This window comes from Amblyomma americanum, chromosome 1 (genome assembly GCF_052857255.1).
Source record: "Amblyomma americanum isolate KBUSLIRL-KWMA chromosome 1, ASM5285725v1, whole genome shotgun sequence".
Classification (NCBI taxonomy): domain Eukaryota; kingdom Metazoa; phylum Arthropoda; class Arachnida; order Ixodida; family Ixodidae; genus Amblyomma; species Amblyomma americanum.
The window spans coordinates 302,516,932-302,537,998 of record NC_135497.1 but is presented as its reverse complement, the minus strand read 5'-3'; the positions used below and the strand labels follow the sequence as shown (position 1 = coordinate 302,537,998).

The following is a 21,067-nucleotide window of genomic DNA, read 5'->3' as shown; positions in this document are numbered from 1 at the left end:
CTCAGATTGAAGACCTGTTCCTCACGTTTGCCAAGAAGGCATCGGCATTCAATAGCTGGTTTGAGAATGCTGAAGAAGACCTGACTGACCCTGTACGGTGCAACTCAGTGGAAGAGATTCGTGCTTTGCGAGAAGCTCATGCCCAGTTCCAGAACTCATTGGGCTCAGCACAGGCGGACTTTGAAGCCCTTGCTGCCCTGGATCGACAAATAAAGAGCTTCAATGTGGGCCCGAACCCATACACCTGGTTTACCATGGAAGCTTTGGAGGACACATGGCGCAACCTCCAGAAGATCATCAAGGTGCAGTTCTAGCCCTAGTTTTCATGGTGCCTCTCAGTGATGGGTATAATGTTGAATCATTTCCACACAGCTTGGGATGACATGTGCAATAACTTATCAGACACTTCCAGTTTTTCACAATCCATTTTGAAAGCAATCAGTTGATAAGCGCACCTAACGGGGAAAAAAGCTTACAAATCGTGAAAAATGGCCAAAAAATATATTTTAGGTTATTGTATCCACTCATATGCCTTGTTTTCTATGCTGCCCTGAAGTTTCATTGCTGAAACCAATCGGGAAACACTTTTAAAAAATCATTTAGGGAATTGCGGTGACACTGAAGAAATGCTCAAAAGATCAGTTGTTCTCCGTGCTGGTTTTCTGGCTAGATGCTCGCCTTCTGGAGCAGACTTCTTCACAACTCTTTTCTTTTTTTGCCCTCTTTGTTTTGTCACTCGCAAAACTGCAGTATATGCGATAACAAACTTTTTCATTTTGATCGATTATAGATTTTTAGTGCGACACCTTGGTTACAGTTGAGATGTGTATACAAACTGCTTTGTAAAAAATGAAAAGAAGCACATTTTTGTTGTGAAAAAAAGATTTTTATCACTCATAGCATTCATTAAGATATGCTGTGAATGTTGAACCAGTTTCCACCACATATTATTTGAGACTGTAGGCTTTCTGCAAAGTGTAGAAGAGAAAAAATTTGTATAAAAAAACTTTCTCCAGATATAATGCTGAAAATTTGTGAACTTAAGTTTGAAAGTATTATTAACCATCAAAAAAATAATCAAAATCCCTCCAAAAATAAGAAAGTTCGTGTTCAAAGCTGCATGCCCCCTTAAATGCAGTCTTTGCATTCGAACATAAACTGCAAGTGTGAAAGAAGTATTTTAAATAATCTGCTAAGCGATTCAAGAATGGTGAAATCCTGTCTCTATCACTTTGAGCACTGTCTGGTCAGGTAATGGCCATAAGCACACATGCCCGTAGTGGTATATATTATAATTGTGAAATTTGGTACTAGTACTAACGCACACTGTGCTTTATGTGAGCTCAGTTAACGAACATGTTGAGGCAGGCTTGTTTGTAGTTTATGGCATGATGCAGCAGCACAAAACAGGCACAAGGCAAGAATGAACATCGCAAGCACTGACCACTTGGGGTATCCATTCTTTGTTTCGTCCCTGTCGTTCACTTTTCAATAGCACCAGTTATTCAACTTGGGTTGCCTGCGTTATTCTAGCTGTTTTTAAATGCTCTGCTTGTACTTAGCTGGAGGACTTGGGTTCAGTACTGGCTGCAGCAGCAGTGGTTCAATGGAGGTGAAACACACAAGGTGTCCGTGTGCCATGCAATGTGAGCGCACGTTAAGACACTAGGTGGTCTAAATTGATCCGGAGCCCTCCACTACGATGTCCCTCATCTCATAGCCCACATCTCTTCAGGATATATAAACTGCCGTAAATTGTGGAGTTTGAGGACCTTAACCGGGTTTTTAGGTGCTATGCAGTCTGGTAGGAAAGTTTAAAACAGTAGAATCTCGATGATATGATCCTGGTTGACAAGAATTTCGGGATGATACGAATTCGTAAAACTCTCTGGCCAGAGTGCATTGTGTGCAGTGGACAGAAATTCGAATGTTACAAACAACTCCACGCCCCAAGCGGAAGTACGAACGCGTGAGCCGCCATCGCACTCATGAGCACAAAGTACGTGCTGCCCATACATTGCAGACGTCTCAATCGTGAGTTGTGCAGTGCATACCGTGGGCAGTGAGCAGTGGCGTGCGGCCAGTACAATGTCATGAGTCAGCGGTAGTCTGTTTTCGGCTGACGGTGTTTAATTGTGGCCACCGATTTTCATAAATTCTGCATATGAATTTTGTTCGTTTGTAGATATTACAAATATTTTTCGTGACCTCATGAGATTCATATGATCGAGGTCCTTCTGCAATTCGAATTGGATTAATGACCACCGGTGATTATATCCCACATATATTGTTCTTTTTTCCATACTCTGTGCAGGAGCGCGACCTGGAGCTTGGTAAGGAGGCACAGCGCCAGGAAGACAATGACCACCTCCGCAGAGAGTTTGCTAAGCATGCTAATGCATTACACCAGTGGCTGACAGACACACGGTGAGCGCAAGAAAGAGTGCCATAGTGAAGAGCTGCATCCTAGAGCACAAGTTACAGATTATGTGCTTTCTCTTCCATGTTTTCCTGGGGCACAGGATGTGGCTGCTGGATGGGTAAGTTTTATACAAACATCACTTTATTCCCTTTTTTTTTTGTAAGTCTGCATAGTTGAAGGCTTTTGGTTATGGGGTTAGCCAGCCTCTGGGCTCATGGCAGTCAACCATGCAACAACTCCCACCGATAGACCTAAAACTGAGAAACCATTGTGCTTTTCCTTGCAGATCCTCAATGATGGAGGGGTCTGGGTCCCTGGAAGCGCAACTTGAAGCCACAAAGGTAAGTGGTCGGATTGGAGATCCTGAGTGGAAAAATGCCGAGTGATGCTCTGTGCTTTCTTCCAGCGCAAGGCAGCTGAAGTTCGAGGGAAACGTGGAGACCTAAAGCGAATTGAGGACCTGGGCGCACTGCTAGAGGAGCAGCTGATTCTTGACAACAGATACACAGAGCATGGCACAGTGGGCCTAGCTCAACAGTGGGACCAGCTGGACCAGTTGGGAATGCGCATGCAGCACAACCTTGAGCAGCAGATCCAAGCAAGGTGCAGTCTCACTACATTTGTAGGGCACTGCACTGGTCAGTGTATGGTGCATAGCTTCTAATGTGAGAGAACAATTGGACTTGAGTTTTGTCATTTCCCTGTGCAAGCATATGGTAGTTAAGTGCTTGCATAGAGAATGGTGCAACTCTGATGTCATCAAAAGAAAAGGAATGAGGCTAAGTAACTAGGGAGCCACCGCGTGGTGGCTGAGTGGTTATGGCGCTCGGCTGCCGGTTCGAAAGACGCGGGTTCGATCTCGGCCGCGGCGGACGAATTTTGGAGGCAAAATTCTAGAGGCCCATGTACTGTGCGATGTCAGTGCACGTTAAAGAACCCCAGGTGGTCGAAATTTCCGGAGCCCTTCGCTACTGCGTCTCATAGCCTGAGTTGCTTTGGGACGTTAAACCCCTATAAACCAAACCAAACTAAGTAACTCTGTATATTTTGTGATCAGGAGACTAGTACTGTCTCTGTAGTAATCTTTAATTGCACTATCTCACTGAGCTTTGCATAGTTGATTCCGCTATTATAATGTGAGGGCTTACCTGCTAGCTCATTCCAGTTTATGGGATGCAGCAAGAGTTTAGGAAGTACAGCAACCTTGCTCATGTAAATATTGTTTCTACTCCTTTTTTTTTTCATACACTTAGAAACCAGAGTGGTGTCACAGAAGATGCCCTCAAGGAGTTCAGTATGATGTTCAAGTAAGTAGCAATGTATTTTTTTTACTCCTGTTGTGCCCTCTCACATCCATGATCAATTTCACTGACATCACGCGCTGCCACATTTAAAGTGCAAGTGCTAGTCTCTGCTGTTTTTAATGTGTCCCTCATTCTTATTGTTCATTTTCACTTTGTGGCAGCATTTGTGTTGTCAGTTTTTGCATGGTGCAGCCCTTTAAAGGACCCTTCAAGGAGTCCTCGTGGCTTGCTCTTCCATTTGAATCACTTGCTATCCTTCATGGCTTACCATACACATTCATGCGAAGGCCGGTTTTTTTATGATTTTGACAGTGTACAGCCATTATGCGGAGGTGGCCCTATTTCAGTTTAATTTCCTGGCTGCACTTTCTAAACTCATTTCTTTCATGCTCTATACTGTGACATTATGTCAGCGCTTTAGTTGCAGGTACCATTGTTAGACTTGAGATTACCACTCTTCATTGCCTTTGCACCTACAGTTTCCGAACCACCAGGTCTGAGCAATGGTAATAGCAGTCATCATCAGTTCTGTCCATTGCTATCGCATGAACTACAGACAAAGCAATATAAGCTTTCAAGTAGCATACAGTACAGTTCACTGGAAGGTATGGAGCAGCTAGCACAGAGAATGGATAGTATGTGAAACAGAATTGTTTGTCCGATTTTTTTCTTTCATTTTTCAGGCTGCCAAATTGGGGCAGTGGGGGAGGGGGAAGGAGGAGGCATTTAGGATGGCAAGCAGGTACCAGGAGGCGGTACCCGCTTGGTACTCTGCTCTGTGAAAGAGCGAAAGGGAAAACCCTGGGTTAGAAATTGGGGAAGTGGCTCTTGTGCAAGTGCAGCTCCTAGACTAGCACTGTGTACAGTATATTGTGCCTAGGTGACCTATGCACCACCACTGAAAAAAAAGTACAACATTAGCCGGTTTCCTTGTGTAAAAGAATAACAGGGCATGTCCTCTTTACAAACTTGCTTATGAAAATAGGACGTAAAATTATGCATGGTCAGCCTGCGCTTTACTGCTGCTGCCTTGGGCCTGATCCTGTTGCTTCCAGCACTGGAGCTGAGGAAAGAGGAAAACCCTCGGAAAGGCTTCATGGTTCCAGTGAAATCTGGCTTGAACTGACAGCTTGGTAATGCGTTCTGCAGTATGATCTCTGGTGTCAAAAGAACTGCAGTCTTCAGCTATGCAGCTTGACTGCAGTAGTTTTTTTGTTTGTTTGTTCCAAATCATCTTGGTGGTGTTTAATAAAAAAAAAAGGGTATTGCACTTGACAAAGGAAGGGGCCCTCTCATTATAAAACAAGCGTCATCTTGTGATAAATAGCCTGAATGCTGGGCTGCTGTTGTGCTCTCCATACTCCTGCTGCACATCTGGGATGTCTCTTAAAGCTCTGCCTTGTTTTTTTGCTCCTGTAATGCTCTAATTGCTCTAAGATGGGTAGCTGCAGTCGGGTTAAGGATTTCAGTCAGAACTGTATATGTGCAGGCACTTTGACAAAGACAAGAGTGGCCGGTTGAACCACGTGGAGTTCAAGTCATGTTTGCGGGCATTGGGCTACGACCTACCTATGGTGGAAGAGGGCCAGCCAGACCCAGAGTTCGAGGCCATCCTTGATCAGGTGGATCCCAACAGGGACGGTCAGGTCTCGCTCCAGGAGTACATGGCATTCATGATCTCGCGTGAGACGGAGAATGTACGATCCTCTGAGGAGATCGAGAATGCCTTCCGCGCCATCACCTCTGGCGAGCGGCCATATGTCACTGCCGACGAACTCTATGCGGTGAGTTCTAGGGAGAAACATTTTTACTGTTAGATTTAGCAAAGGGACGTCTAACATTATCTCGCAGAATATGCTAATAGTCTAACCTGAATAGCCTCGGTGAGTGAAGTGTGTTGTTGATCATAATGGTATAGCAAGAGCATGCTAGTATCCTTGTTGTCATCTGGCTTTGTTTCTTTTTTTGCCATATTGAACTGCTCCCCTTTGGATCTGAAGCTCTTAAACGCTCTATTTTCCTTAAATGTAAGAAAAAAAATGAAAGCAGAAAACAAGGACAGTCATTTTCTAACTCTGTACATTTAGTCTATACATCATGTGCTCGTGAAAGGGATACATTTTAACTCTGGATGAGGACTACAAATCAAATTGCTTTTTCCGGTGTTCACTGCTTTAAGTTGTTGATGGAGGTGCTGTGGACTGAGCTATTCTTTTTTCCCTTTTATGTTATTTGCAGAACCTTACCAAGGACATGGCAGACTACTGCGTGTCCCGTATGAAGCCCTATGTGGATCCAAAGAGTGGACGATCCATCTCTGGCGCCTACGACTATATCGAGTTTACCCGCACTTTGTTCCAGAACTAAGCACTGCCTTTTATGTGTTTCCCATGTTTGTCTTTAGATGGAGCTGTGCTTCTGATTATGCTAGCAACAAGCTCTGGCCTAGAGTACAGAAGACAAAATAATACCTGCCTCAACTGCCTTTTTAAAGACTTCCACAAAAAGTCCATTCAGTACGTTTTATTTCTTTTTCTGTTGTCATTCTTATTTCTCTACAGGGTTCACCAGGAGTCATTTTTTTTGTGTATCCTTTCAAAGCAGCTTTTCACTAGTGTAGCCTCAGGCAGTAGGTGGAATGCATGTATTTTTTTTAGTTGCATAGGTGGGGACATTGCTTTTATTTTACCTTTTTAAAGCTTTTACTTTTATGCCGCATTTCAGAAAGTGGTGACGTGCTTATGGCTCTGGCAGCTATCAGAAGTAGCATTATCTGTTGGTATTTATCTGTATGCCTTTAATAAAGCAAGCTATGTTTTATTGGAAGATGCATTGTCTTTTTACTATTTGTAAAAGACACTGGCTACATCTGCCATGTTGTGTAAAGTTGAAGTACAATCTGCAATTCCTTTAGATATGTGTTGAATTAAGTTGCTGGCTTTTGTAAACTTGGGTGGCAGTTGTAAAAGCTGTAGTTGCCCTTCTCTGCTGTTATGCATGGCAGTTCTGGCCATCTAAATTAATGCTTCATTTAAGGAAAGACCTCTTAATGTTACCGTAACAAAGCTTTCAAGCATGGAGAAAGCAGTGGCGTGTGAAGGTCAATATATTTTTAGCTATTCATTTATAAAACACTAGTTGCACTATCATGATTCCTCCCAAGCCTTCGAGAGTGATACCACTTTTATGCCCCAGTCTTGTACTATGTTCCTCAGACAATTTTTTCTGGCGACGGAGCTGAAGCTAGGGCGCTGGAACAGGCCCTATCCTCCTGTGCAGCAGCATATAGCACGGGCCTGCCTACTGGCTCAAGCCGAGCGACGCTCGCTTTCGCGCGCTGAAAGTAGGAGGGGTAAAGCATAGGAGAGGAAAGAGAACTTCTTACAGTGGGTGTTACGGACGGGGAGGAGGAATGAAAGGAGGTTGGAGGTGGCACTAGCGTCTGTACTGTGTGTTTCTGCTCTGTCCTTTGTGTGTATTGTTTGTGGAGCACAGCGGTGGAGCGGGCACACAGGCGTTCCGGAGAATCGGCTCTTGCTCACCTCTGGTGGGCTCTACTACCGCACCTCCTCCTTCCTTTCTTCTTTCACTCCCTCCTTTATCCCTCCCCTTATGGCGCGGTTCAGGCGTTCAGACAGAGCAACGAACGCACGGCGGGTAGAACTGAGTACCGCGGCTGCCGCGTTTCGATGGAGGCGAAAAGTTCCCAAGGCAACTGATCAGACTAGAGGACTGGTAATTTGGTGAATCAATAAATAATTGAATTTCTGAAGACCTGTGTCTAAGCGCATTTTTGTTCGAAAACTGAAATGTTCATCACATCTGTAGTCGCTATGAAATTTTTTTTCTTACTGCAGGATATGTATAAATGCTAGCAACTGCATCATGTGGCAGAATGGGAGATCTATTACAAAATAAGAAAAATGACAGTGCTGACAATGTTGCCAGGAAGCTGTCCAAGCAAGATGCAAAAAGACGGACTAGCCCAGATGAGGAGGAGAAAAACGGTGGGGTGATGACTCCTAGGGCCAATGCCATGTTGCTGTTCCTGTTTGTCATTTTTCTTTCCACGCTGCCACATAATGCAAGTACAGCATTTTTCAAAAGTTTACAGCCCAAGGAATTCACTTCTACGGCTTGTTCTGCATCGCTAGCAATCCAGATCTCTTTAAGATACAGAAACTCTTGCCCTGACCACCGCGAATGCTAGGATATCCATGGACGCTACACAGGCTCTATTACGTGGCATAGAAGCCGAATCATTTGGCACTTGTTATTATTGTTTTCCTTTTGCTGCACTCAGGCTAACTGTATCATAAACATGTCAACATTGGTAAGATATAGCAGTGTGCTCCACTAGCAGTGTTCCAAACAATACTAAACAACTAGATATGTACAACGCCTACTGGCGGATAGAAGAGGCAGCTGCGAAGGAAAGATGAACTGGTTTTTATGAACTGACGAGCTCAAGAGCACCGAAGAATGACTTATTTTGAGCCAAGATTACAAATCACGCTCAAGAAAGCTTAGCATACAGTGTCATATTTTCCACAAGGCACACCCAGCCGGCTGCAAACAGTAGAGACCCCACAGAAGTGATGAGGTTTTCACTACAAGGTGCTGGCCAATGAAGGAAAACTGCACCTTGATAGGTGAAGAGGCGTGGTGTAAGTACGTGGTCCTGCGAAATTAAAAATGAAATGTCACTGACATTACTAACACTTCTGGAAGAGCAAAAGTGCTCTCAGATTTCAGTCTCTGGCACATTGTCACTACAATATCCTAGGGGTGAATTCATGTGGGGGTGGTCTCCCCTCCCCAAGCGAGAAATTTTACATAGAAGAACCATGTCCAACCCAATTTTTTAATGAATAAAGTCATAGGAATTCAAGGTTCAAACACGTCGATAAAGGACTTTAAAGATAACGGCGACCACGCTAATGCACATGGAGCTACCAACACTTTGCCTAGTTTCCACTTCACTGCCCACCACTATGTGCACAAGCTGACTTTAGCCACAAGCTTTGTATCAAATTTTTTTTCATTCATGATTCGTTAATATGGATGAATCATTTTGCGGCAATTATTCTCCGGAACCAGTGTCCACATTAAAGAGGCACGACTGCACATATGATTTACCCATCGGAGCCACGATTACATTTAGTGGTGTACAGAAAGGGTATAAACTGTGCGAACAAGACGGGACGTGAGGCACACAAATCGACAAAGCGCAGACTTCCAACTGAATTTGTTTGTGAAAAACACAGCGGCAGCGACAATAGAGGGGCTTTAGCCGGGGCCAGTGCGAAAAGAAGAGTCGTCGGAAGAAGACGTGTGTAATGCCTCTTGAATATATACAATGTTTTTGTTATCGTTAAACAGTTTTGTCCCTGTGTGATTTTTCCGCTGTTATTCGAACCCCAAAAGTTTTAAAGTTCAGAGTTGTAGCATTATCGCTAGATTTAAAAGAAGCTACTAGATATGCATTACATGGTGCCGAAATCCGGGATGAGAAGACAGCGGTGAAATCCGAACGGACCACGAGGGACTCCAAAGACTGAGCTGAAGAAACGAGAACATGGAAAAGCTTAAGGCCAAGAGGAGAAGTCGACGAGGGCAGAACACCATCATAATCAACGAGGCCACAGCAGTGCTGCCGACAGCCGACGTTCATCAACTGACAGCTCTGCTGCACAGACCAAGTAAGCAACGATGAACTGCGGAAGTTAAACGACGACATGGAGGACCATCTACCGGAGGAAGCTTTCGAGACCGAATTCACCGAGGCCATCGAATACGACGACCGGGCCATGAACACAATCGGTTTACTCAAGGCTCGGATAGCAGCTTCGCAACCGACGCCTGCTGTACACAGCGCCGAATCCATGCAAGCGTCGCTGCCGACACCAAGGCACAGTGGCATAAAGCTCCCGAAGCTGCATCTAGAATCCTTCAACGGTGAGCTTGCCAACTGGCAGACTTTTTGGGAATGCTTCCGCGAGACGGTGCATGAAAATCTGAGCTTGTCGAAAGCGGAGAAGTTCCATTACTTAAAGAGCCTCCTCACCGGGCCCGCCTCGTCGGCAGTAAGAGGATTGCAGGCAACAGAGGCCTCCTATGACGACGCAGTACAGATACTGCAGCGCCGTTTCGGCGACAAGGGACGAATAGAGCAGGAACACCTTACCAAGTTACGGATGCTGCCGTCTGTATCGTCTTCAGGAGATGTGAGGGGACTCCGCCGGCTTTACGACCATGTGCAAGCACACATTTGCGGACTCGCGGGACTGGGAGTGACCACGCATGCTTACTCTGCAATGCTTTGCGACATCGTACTAACAGCGCTGCCGCGAGACATGGTAGTAGAGTTTCATCGACTGACAGGCCGAGCTACAAAGACAGATGCGTTGTCGTCAGCCGGTAGCAGCCCCGCCTCGCCAGCGCAGCAGTCCGCCTCTACGCACACAGAAGACAGATCTGACGGCAGGTTAAATGAGATATTAGAGTTTCTGCTAGTGGAGACCGAGTGCCGAGAGCGGTGCAAACAAGATCCTGTCACTGTGGCAGAGAAGAAGCCATATCACATAGACCGCTTCGGAAAACGACCGAATCAGCATACTGCCAGTGCCGCTGTGCTTTCTACGCAACCGGAAAAGGCTGAGAAATGTGCCTTCTGTGATTCAAGCAAGCACGGCACAGAGTTTTGCACAGCTGCGCTGACAAAGAAAAGAGAAGTTAGGCAAGGCAAAAAGGTGCTTTCGGTGCACGAAGTGGGGGCACACATCTAAAGATTGCAGGAGAAAGATAAGCTGCGAGCATTGCGAAAGAAGACACGCCACCTCAATGTGCAATCCAAATTGGACAATAGACAAAACCGATGCACCAACGGAGGTCACTGCCACGAACGTGCATGCAGCCGCTAACAGAAAAGAGACTCAAGAGACAGCGCTGCAGACTTTCCGCGCCTTTGCTGTGGGGGACACTAAATACGGCTACATCCGGGGCGTAATGGACGGTGGAAGCCAGAAAACGTTCATTCGAGAAGACATCTCAAAAACACTTGGTTTGAAGACGTTGGGAGAGAGCGAATTCCACCTGAACACCTTTGGGAAGCCTGCCACGCAGTTGCAAAGATGCCGGCTCGTAGAACTTCGCCTTCGGAGCCAGTATAGCGGCCAAGAAACCACAGTAGAGGCTATTGAGGTACCCTTTATATGCAATGATGTCCAGCAAGTGCCCGCAGATCACAGTTTTGTGCAATATATGGAACTCGGAGGAGCATTAATCGCAGACAAATTTCTCTATCCCAGCATGACATCTGTCCCAGGAATTGGATTATTAATTGGCGCCGATCACCTCTGGAAATTCCAAACTGGTGAAGTGCAGCGAAGCGACGAAAACGAAGGGTTGGCAGCCGTTAACACCAGGCTTGGTTGGACCATCCAGGGGCCATTCAGTGTGACCCCCAACCTCATACTAGCAAACAATATTTGCGTATTACGAATAGGTTTGGAGACAGCTGAAAAAGTCCACACTACGCTGCAGAACTTCTGGGAGTTAGACGCCATTGGCGTAAAAGATTTTCCAGAGACTTCGAACGCACGACCACTAGACAAAATACAGTTGGAAAAGAAAGGTCAGCGTTATGAAGTTGCACTGCCATGGAAAGACCCATCGCAAGAACTTAGTGACAACACACATGGCGGTGCAACGGCTGAACAGCTTGACGAGGCGACTTGGGCGGAACAAAGAACTTTTAGAAGAGTACGACTCGGCTATTAGAAGTTACATGGAAGCCGGGCATGCAGAAAGAGTTCCCATGGGAGCGAAGACCACCAACGTATACTACATGCCGCATCAGCCAGTTTTCAGAAGCGAGTCGACAACTACCAGATTGCGCGTGGTGTTCGACGCCTCATCGCACGCACCCGACAAGGTGTCACTGAATGACCACCTGGAAAAAGGACCGAAGCTGATTGGTGACTTGGTGCGCATTCTAGTGCGATTCCGCCTGCACGAAGTAGCCCTCGTTGCCGACATAGAGAAGGCCTTTTTACAAATCGGCGTCCGACCTGAGGACAGAGATGCATTGAGATTTCTTTGGTACAGAAGCACACCTGTCGCCCAGGAACCTTTGCCTAGCGTAGAAGAATGGATAATGTGTAGGTACCATTTGGCACTACGGCAAGCCCCTACCTTCTCACAGCCACACTTCTCCACCATTTCGATAAGCAGAAGGGTGCACTGAAAGAAACAGCGGGCATCCTGAAGGACTCCTTCTACGTGGACGACTTAGTTACAGGGGCGAAATCAGAGCACGAAGCCTTAAAGATAGCGACGGAAGCAGCAGGGATAGTGAGGAATGCCGGAATGCGCCTACGAAAGTGGATGTCGAATTCGATCACAGTGCGAAAAGCCCTGCGCAACGAAGACTGCGGCGCATCAGAAGAGACACAAAAGGTTCTCGGTCTTCACTGGACTCCCACGACTGACCGCATGGGAATATCGCTGGCCGGCGTGCTAAACACCATAAGCACAGAGAACACGAAACGAGGGGTGTTGCAAGCGTCGGCCAGTGTGTTCGATCCTTTGGGCCTTGTTTCTCCATTTGTCATCAGAGCAAAGATATTATTTCAAAGAATGTGGGAGAGAGGTATCGAGTGGGATGAACAGTTACCGAGTGACCTGAAAGCGGAATGGACGAGCTGGTGTTCGGACCTCTCCAGTTTGAGACAGCTTTGCTTTCCGCGTTGCACTGCGCCCAACGACCAACTTTCCTGGCAGCTCCACATTTTCTGCGACGCAAGTCCAACTGCCTACGGATGCTGCGCCTACCTCCGGATCGGAGAAGACAGCGGAACGGTGATCGTCAATCTCATCCTTGCCAAGTCACGCGTGGCGCCCCTAAAAGCCTTGTCACTGCCTCGATTGGAGCTAATGGCTGCAGTAATTGGAACACGTATGGCCACATACCGGCGGGGCGCAATCGATCACCAATTGAATGTTTCCTTTTTGACTGACTCAATGATAACGCTCCACTGGATTCGAAGCACAGCAAAAAACTGGAAACCGTTCGTTCAAAACAGAGTAACAGAAATACAGAGCGCAAGCAACCCGGAGAGTTGGCGACATTACCCTGGATCCCATAATCCAGCAGACTGCCTCACGAGAGGTATGAAAGCAGAGAGCCTCTGCAACAGCAAAATTTGGTGGCATGGCCCAGAATGGCTGGAAAAGAGCGCAAGTTCGTGGCCTAAGACTCAGTCTGCTCTGCCGTGCAGCCCTGAGGTCGTTGCAGAAGAAAGAAAGAGATAAACAAATCAACTTTTCGTCTCTGAGGCCGACACTCCATTGCTGCGAGCAGAAAATTATAGCAGCCTTACTCGCTTGCTGAGAGTGACAGCTTGGATAAGATTTGTGAACAACTGCCGGAGAAGAAGTGCTGTTGCTGAGGAGTTCCTTACCGCGGAGGAGATTGACACAGCCCGCAACTTCTGGATTAGATGTGCCCAAAGAGAAGGCTTCGGGCATGAAATTATGAAGCTATCCCGTGGAGAAACGCTACCTAACTCGCAAGCTGCTCAGCTTCAGCTCTTTTTTGATACCGAGGGGTTGCTCCGGGTCACAGGAAGACTGCAATTTGCAACGCTGCCAGAAGACGTGAAGCACCCTATTCTCCTCCCGAAGGATAACGCTGTTGCAAACCTGGTGATGAATGCAGCGCACCGCCGCACCTTACACGGGGGGGGGGGGGGGGGGGGCAGTCAAGTATGACGGAACTTCGCGAGTCCTTCTGGATTCCTAGCGCACGGCAACAACTAAAGAAAATCATAGCGTCCTGCCCTGTGTGCTGCCGACAACGACTTAAGGCGGCAACAGCACCTATGGCACCTCTTCCTTGCGACAGAGTGAGCGGCAATCAGGCTTTTGAAGTTGTGGGCATTGATTTTGCCGGCCCATTGTACACAAGAAGGAAGGATGGCAGCTCCAAAAGTTACATTGCCTTATTCACCTGCGCAACAACAAGAGCAATTCACCTGGAGCTGGTCTCTAATTTAACTACTGAGTGTTTTTTGCTGGCTTTACGACGCTTCGTCGCGCGCCGGGGACTGCCTTCGACTATATACAGCGACAACGCTCTGACGTTTAAGAAGGCTTCCAAAGACCTGCAGATGCTGTGGAATATCCTTCGCAGCTGCGAAACGCAAGATTACATCACTTCTCAGCAGCTATCTTGGAAGTTCATCGTAGAAAAAGCAGCATGGTGGGGAGGCTGGTGGGAACGAATGGTGAAGACAGTTAAAGAAACGCTGCGGAAAATCCTCCGACATCAAAGCCTCTCATTCGAGGAGCTAGCCACAGTGCTGGCAGACGTAGAGGCAACGATTAATTCCCGGCCACTGGCATACGCCTCCGCAGACCCAAGGGAATCATCGGTCCTGACGCCTTCCCATCTCATCACGGGCAAACGGCTGATCGCTTTGCCCGAAGCAAGGACAGCGTCCATTCCTTCGGCCACTGCAACAGACGTAGGTCGAAGGTGGAAATACCGGCAAACTATCATAAATTCATTTTGGAAGCGATGGTTGAAGGAGTACATCCTTCAGTTACGGTCAGCCCACTTCGCCTCTTCAAGCCCTGCGAGTGTCATAGCCGTGGACGACTTGGTGATCGTGCACAAAGAAAATGCGCCGAGGCATATGTGGCAGACTGCTCGCGTTGTGGATGTCTTTAAGGGGCGAGATGGACATATCCGAACATGCACCGTCAAGATGCCGTCCGGGGTCATCATAAGACGACCGGTACAGCTCCTCTACCCCTTAGAAACGAACATAAAATGAGTATACACATTTTGGGGGGGGAGGATGTAAAGAAACAAGGAAACGAAGAAGCAGAAACAGCAGTTCCCCGGAAAGAAGCGCCTAACTTGAGTAAAGTGCTACAAAGCAGAAACAGACGGCAACAGAAACCTGGCCGCCCTTGGAGACAACCGAACGGCGGCGGCCCGAAGAGAGCGGACAAAAGACCACCAACAGCCAGGCTAAAAACGTTGCAGCCAGGCGCCTTTAATGGGCAGCGACATTAGGGAGAGCCGCGCGGTCGGCTACAGACGGCGCTTCAGCTACACGCCCGCAAGTGGTCTCCTTCCCCAATGAACTCCAGATGTCAAACACGGCGCAAGTGTGGGGGTGGGGACGCGACCACCAAACCATGTGCACGTGCGGGTGAGAGAGAAAGAGTGCCTCGCGGATTGAGGGTGAAAAAGCATGTGGACGGGGCCAGTGCGAAAAGAAGAGTCGTCGGAAGAAGACGTGTGCAATGCCTCTTGAATATATACAATGTTTTTGTTATCGTTAAACAGTTTTGTCCTTGTGTGATTTTTCCGCTGTTATTCGAACCCCAAAAGTTCTAAAGTTCAGAGTTGTAGCATTATCGCTAGATTTAAAAGAAGCTACTAGATATACATTACACACGTTTCGCGTGCTGTAAGCGCCGTTAGGCACACGACCCCTGGCCATCGTGTGTGCAGGTCAGTGACGCAAAGTGTGTATTTGTGCCCCCTTGCTGATGGAGGACTCACTGGTCCGACCACATCGACGTTCCTGAAAGGGCTAACTAGGCCGCGTGAGAGGTGTGATAGGGACTCGGTCTGTTGTTCGACGGTCGGACCTCATTTGGCACCCATGACAGGTCCGACAATGCTCGTTGATATCCTCATTGACACCTGGCCAGTAGAAGCTCATCTTAATTCTGTTTGCCGTTTTCCTCTTCCCGAGGTGCCCTCCCCACGGGGACTCATGCGCCAGAATCATTACTTCCCTTCTCCTTTCCTTCGGCAGCACTAGCTGCTCGTAGAGTATGCCGGCAATTTTGTCTTTTTGATAGAGCAGCCCGTCCCGCACAAACATCCCGTGACTGCCCGCTTTGCCCTGTCGCCAGGCATCGGCCAGGCTCTCGTCCGACCGCTGCGCATCGCGGAATGCCTCATTCTCTTGCGTTCATGTTTCCTCGGGACACATCACGCTCGCGGCCACGAGTACCTCCTCCATTGTCTGGTCTGCCTCGGCGTTTGCCGCTGACTGAGGTTCCTCCTCCCCCCAGCCATCTGCGGCCCGTGCGTCGGCCACCTCCATTCTCTGGCCGGGGATCTCGTAAGAGTTGCTGCGCGCCTGTTCTAGCATGTGCCAAGCCTCGGCGGAGAGCAAGCAGTCAGCTTCTTTGGACGCCAGCTCCTTCGTCACGGCGCACAGCAGTGACGCGCTCTCTCTACACACTAAACAATTTCTCACCCTTAAGGGTGTAAATCAGCTGTCCCCAAACGAGCACCCTTTTCCATTTGTTCGGTGCTAAAAAAGGGTGCTGAGATCAGAACCCTTAAAGAAGGGTGCACTTCATGATACTTTAGAGGATATAATGGTTGCACCCTCATGAAAGGGTACTATTTTTCCATAGCACCTCTACGAATGCATGTTGGAAGGGTGCTCCACATTGATGTTCATGGAAGCAAAATCCTTCGACTGATGCGCGCCCTCTAAGCTTTCATGCTCTGCACTCTTTCTTAAGGGTGCTGATCTCTGCACCCTAACACCCAAAAGGGTGTTCTTCTTGGGACAGCTGATTTACACCCTTAAGGGCGAGAATTTGTTTTGTGTGTAACATGCCGATCCCGGCATGCGGCTATGCTGAGTGGCACCCGAGCTAGTCTCGCTACCACTCTAGCACCAAATGCGGCAACAAGCGGGACGTTTCCTACCTCCTCCATAAGGTTACTGGGTATAGCGCTCTCTTTAATCACCGTTATTTCTGCGCCGGTGTCAATTAGCGCCCTGAGAACCACCTCGCCGCATCTCAAGTCGACGTACTCCAGAGAGGCCTGTCCTTCCGTATTCATGGGCTCCGCACTGGACTGAATGTCCACGGTAGCCCTCTGCCCGGGTGTATCTATGCCTACGTCTCCGTAGCTGTCAGCGGCGCTATCTTTGCCTTCAGCTACCCTGTTTACGCTTTTCTTCTGCGTGTTCCCATTTCCCTGGTTTTTAGAGCACGACCGGGCAAAACGTGGGCCATTGCAAATAAAGCATGCCGAGGGCCTCGAAGCATGCGGCTTTTCCCGCGAAGCTGGGACCGACTTTTGAAAAGGTGCTGGTTGGTGGGCCGCAAAGGGGCTTTTGGCCGCCAATATTTGCTTCTTTCCCGAGCCTTTACCCTCACAGTCCTCGAACGCCTCCACTAGCTTCGCTATTTCGTGAGGCTTCACCCAGCTGTCTCCTTCCTCTCGCTTGACATATTTGTATGCCTCGGTGCTTAACGCCTGCTTCATCTGGTCTGCCACGTTCAGAGAAACTAGGTCCCCGAACGTCTTAATTCCCCGCGCCGACATGTAAAAAGCATGGTAGCTCTCAATGCGCGACGCGAAGTGTTGCCAGGTCTCGTTTCGCCCTGGCAGGGCACTACGGAACTGCCTGAGATAGTCGCCTGGGGACAGTCGGAGCTCGGACAGAATGGTCTGTTTGACCCGATCGTAGCTGTCGAGCTCTTCGGTAGAGAGTTTTGAGAAAAGGTGCGGGATTCTTGCGCTTATCGTTTCTCACCACTCACTTCAACTCTTTTATCTTTGTATTTTTGCTTTCTGTGTTTATCGTTGTAATCCTTTGTACTGTATTTCCGTCTCGTAACATTTTTGTATAGAAATCGCCCTGATGTTTCTTTCTTGGTGTCAATTGTTGTGTTAACGTGTTCAATTGGTGCTTGTGTTATTTGCGTCACGTCAGTGAACTGCACTACCTTGTCGGGCATATTGTAATACATGGTTGTTGTTTGCCTAATTAAATTAATTCGCTACGGAGCTTGCCTACGCCTCATGCCTTCGGTCAACGACTAATCAGGCGTGGCCCCTATCGCCGGTCAGCAGTCGAATCACAATCTTTCGCACGCGGGGTGGAGAAGTTTGTCGCTCCTCCCCCTCCGAACTTACGGAGAGTGCAGTGGTGGGCAGGTTGGCCCGATTAATTGTAACTTCGGCGCCAACCAACACCACAGCCGCCCACGATATCTTGACACAGACGGAGTCTGCTGTAGTCTCTCCAACTGGGCGACGTGTTGTGCCTCTCTCAGTTCTTCAAAGTTGTTATGAAGTCCTAGTGCTAAAAGCTTCTCAGTGGATGAGCATTGCGGTAGATGTAGTGCTGTTTTGTATGCTTTGTGTATAATCGCATCAATCTGTTGGATTTCGCTTTTGATTGGGTTGTAGTATGGAAGACTGTAGGTGGCTCGGCTGATCACCAGGCTGCTGACCAGCTTTAGCGTGTCTTCTTCTCGCATGCCCGAGCGTTTATGGGAGACGCGCGTGATCATGCGGGCAACTTGCAGGGTTGAAGCTTTGAGTAGAGCAAGTGCATGTGTACACCTTTGGTTTGATTGTATCCACATGGCCAAGATTCTTATGGCTGTTTTCTCTGGTATGGGTTTTCCCTCTAGGTAGACGTTGAGCGTAAGCTCGTCGCTGTTCGGGACTGTGCGGTTTTGTTTCCCTCTCCAGACTCTGAGCAGTTCTGATTTTTCGGTGGAGCATGCTAGCCCTCTCGCTTTTACGTAGTTCTCTACGCAGGTCGCGGCCTCCTGTAGTCTTTCTTCCTTTTCTTTTAGTGAGCCCGTATTTGTCCAGATGGTGATGTCGTCGGCATACATGGCATGGTGTATTCCTTCGACTTCCTTAAGTTGTTTTGCAAGGCTGATCATTGCAACGTTAAAAAGCGTAGGTGAGATGACCGAGCACTGGGGAGTTCCCTTGTTAGGGGTGTGGAACTTCTCCGAGCGGAGTTCTCCCAGCCCTATCGTCGCTGTTCTATCTGAGAGGAAAGCTTTGACGTAACCGAAGGCCCTCCTGCCGCAGTTCAGGTCGTCCAGGCCTGTCAGGATGGCTTCGTGGCTTACGTTGTCAAAAGCTCCTTTGATATCCAGTGCCATTATTACGTTCTCACCGTCCCTAGGGACGTTACTTAGAACTCCTTCTTTAATTTGTAGAAGTACGTCTTGGGTCGACAGCTTCGCCCTGAATCCGAACATACTGTGGGGATAGAGTTCGTGATCCTCCATGTATTGTTGTAGCCTTAATAATACCACTCTCTCGTACAGCTTGCCAAGGCACGATGTGAGGGAGATGGGTCTTAGGTTTTCGATTTGTAGCTTTTTACCCGGTTTTGGAATCATAACCACCTCTGCATGCTTCCAATCCTCGGGAACGGTCTCCGCTGCCCAGTGCTTGTTGAGGAAATCGGTTAATTCTGCGATTAGCTCGTCACTGAGGTTGCGGATGAGTGCGTTGTTGATTTTGTCCGCACCCGCTGCCGTATTCCTAGTTGTGCTTCGAATTGCTGCATAGACTTCTTCTCGTGTGATGGGTCTATCTGGGTTTGGATTTTCCTTCCCCCGATAATCTCTTGCATAGGTTCTCGGGTTTGTGTCCCCGAAGCACTTGATGCGCACTTTGTCCAGGAGTTCCTCATCGGTTCCTTCGAACTGGTGGATTAATCGGTATATTGCTTTATTGTTTTCTGCTTTGGTTTTGGTCGGATCGATGAGCGCTTTCAGGATATGCCATGTCCTAGCTGTGCTCAGAGTTCCGTTGAGGGACTCACTGAATTGCTGCCAGTTCGTTTTCGCCAACTGTACTGCGTACTCCTCTGCTTTCGTTGTAATTTCTGCTATTTTAAGTTTGAGCTTCCTGTTGTGTTTCTGTTTCTTCCACCTCTTGATTAGACCACGTCTGGCTTCCCATAGCCTAAGGAGCCTGGCGTCTACTTCGGGTGTCTGTGTTGTTCTCTTGATCACTTTGGTGTGCTCATTTTGCTTTTGCTTGAGTATGTTTCCCCATTCTTCAATCGACTGAATCCCTCCTTTGATGAGGTGTTCGTCGCATGCTTATCTAAAGGCGTTCCAGTCTGTGATTTTAGCCGTGCCTAGTTGCCGCTTGAGTCTGTCGGAGGTCACTTGGGTTTTGATTATGTAGTGGTCACTCCCCAGATTTTCCATCAGGTTTTCCCATTGCGCCTGTCCCGGACCCTTAATGAAGGTGAGGCCCGGGCAGGTGTCGGTGCTGACACTGTTGCCTATTCTGGTCGGAGTCTCTGGGTCTGTGAGTAAATTGTAGCCTGCAGTTTCTGCCGCTTCCGCAAATGCCTTTCCTTTAACATTGAAATTCTTGTATCCCCAGCTTTTATCCCGGGCATTAAAATCGCCTAAGACGACTAGCGTGTTGCCCTTTGCCAGTTTGCTGGCGCCTTGAAAAAGCTCTTGGAATTTGGCTCTCCTCTGTTTCGGCGGACTGTAGGTATTAACGATGAAAATGCTGCCCCTTTTTCTCTGTTTCTGTGGAATAATTTCTATGATCACATGCTCTATGTCCGTTTCAGCTATCCTGTCGTGGCTTATAGCTATGATCGCTTTGTTGACTAGGATTGCCGTCCTTCCTTTTTCCTGGGTTTCGTAGCACGTGTATCCTCCTATAGGGTTGGGGTGATGCCCGTTTCCTGAAGCACTATAATGTCGAGTGGCGTTTGCTGTGTGTGAATGTACTGTTGAAGTAGGTGTTGCTTCCTTCTATAGCATCTGCAGTTCCATTGCCAAATTTATAGGTTTTCTTGTCTGCTTAAAGTTTTGTTGGCCATGTTTAAGCTTCCGTGTTGGTTGTTGTCGTGTTGGCGAGGGCCGCCAGCGCGGGACGGTGATACGCCTTCTCTCTAATATTCTCAGTGAATTTTTGCTTGCGGATTGAGCTCTGTATCTCTATAATTTGCAGTTGCATCTGTTGCATCATCTGCTGCATCATCTGCTGCATTTCAGCTTTGAAGTTGTTGAAATCCTGATTGCCTGCTTGCGGCGAGGGTGGAAGTTGGATTGATTTGCTCGGGTTGCGGCTGCCGAGAGCTGTTTGGTCTCTGTTCCCTAACTGCCTTCGTGAGCTCGGCTACCTGGCGTTCTAGCTCGCACTGTCTGACACGGGCGAGCTCTAGTTCGCGTCGTAGGGCTGTGATAACTTTGTTCGCGTCCTCCTGCTGCTTGGGCGCGTTATTGTTGTTTGTATTTGTGTTCTGTTTAGCTTCCCCGCCCGAGTGCGAAGAAAACCAAGGAGTTCCTGCTCCCCAGCTCACCTTGACTCCGGTGTTCCTTGCGGGTTTCTTCTGATTTTGCTGCTGTTGTTGTTGCCCAACCAGGGGCACCAGGAGCGGGAAGGACCGTGAACGGCTCCTCGACCGGCTCTGTGACGCCCGGGCTCTCGAACGGCTCCGCGAGGTCTCCCCCTCAGAGCTGAACCACCGCGGATTCTTTCCGCGGTCGTCCC

At 48.2% G+C, this 21,067-nt stretch overlaps 4 protein-coding genes across 4 annotated transcripts in view; all 4 read left to right on the top strand.

The window, feature by feature from the left end:
- LOC144115302 (spectrin alpha chain-like) overlaps nucleotides 1-6,552 on the top strand; it is a 109,504-nt gene extending 102,952 nt beyond the window's left edge. The window contains 8 exon segments of the mRNA XM_077649637.1: nucleotides 6-302; nucleotides 2,315-2,427; nucleotides 2,523-2,540; nucleotides 2,709-2,763; nucleotides 2,829-3,025; nucleotides 3,676-3,729; nucleotides 5,216-5,510; nucleotides 5,965-6,552. Of these exon segments, the coding sequence (XP_077505763.1) occupies nucleotides 6-302; nucleotides 2,315-2,427; nucleotides 2,523-2,540; nucleotides 2,709-2,763; nucleotides 2,829-3,025; nucleotides 3,676-3,729; nucleotides 5,216-5,510; nucleotides 5,965-6,093 (1,158 nt within the window). The 3' untranslated portion in view covers nucleotides 6,094-6,552.
- A 2,912-nt stretch (nucleotides 6,553-9,464) lies between these two features.
- Nucleotides 9,465-10,514, top strand: LOC144119775 (uncharacterized). The gene has a single exon (XM_077652319.1). The coding sequence runs from the start codon at nucleotides 9,465-9,467 to the stop codon at nucleotides 10,512-10,514; it is 1,050 nt and encodes a 349-aa protein (XP_077508445.1).
- A 1,031-nt stretch (nucleotides 10,515-11,545) lies between these two features.
- On the top strand, nucleotides 11,546-13,041 carry LOC144119764 (uncharacterized). Its single transcript, XM_077652309.1, has 2 exons — nucleotides 11,546-11,888; nucleotides 11,933-13,041. Exons 1-2 carry the CDS (start codon nucleotides 11,546-11,548, stop codon nucleotides 13,039-13,041), a joined length of 1,452 nt encoding a protein of 483 aa, XP_077508435.1.
- A 455-nt stretch (nucleotides 13,042-13,496) lies between these two features.
- LOC144119753 (uncharacterized) lies at nucleotides 13,497-14,567 on the top strand. The gene has a single exon (XM_077652300.1). The coding sequence runs from the start codon at nucleotides 13,497-13,499 to the stop codon at nucleotides 14,565-14,567; it is 1,071 nt and encodes a 356-aa protein (XP_077508426.1).
- Nucleotides 14,568-21,067: the final 6,500 nt, after the last annotated feature.

Bases quoted from the DNA above. Each gene is read 5' to 3' on its own strand.
- LOC144119775 (XM_077652319.1), top strand. From the start codon at position 9,465: ATGGAGGACCATCTACCGGAGGAAGCTTTCGAGACCGAATTCACCGAG.
- LOC144119764 (XM_077652309.1), top strand. From the start codon at position 11,546: ATGGGAGCGAAGACCACCAACGTATACTACATGCCGCATCAGCCAGTT. The intron at 11,889-11,932 runs GTAGGTACCATT...ACCTTCTCACAG, and splicing joins CGTAGAAGAATGGATAATGT to CCACACTTCTCCACCATTTC.
- LOC144119753 (XM_077652300.1), top strand. From the start codon at position 13,497: ATGACGGAACTTCGCGAGTCCTTCTGGATTCCTAGCGCACGGCAACAA.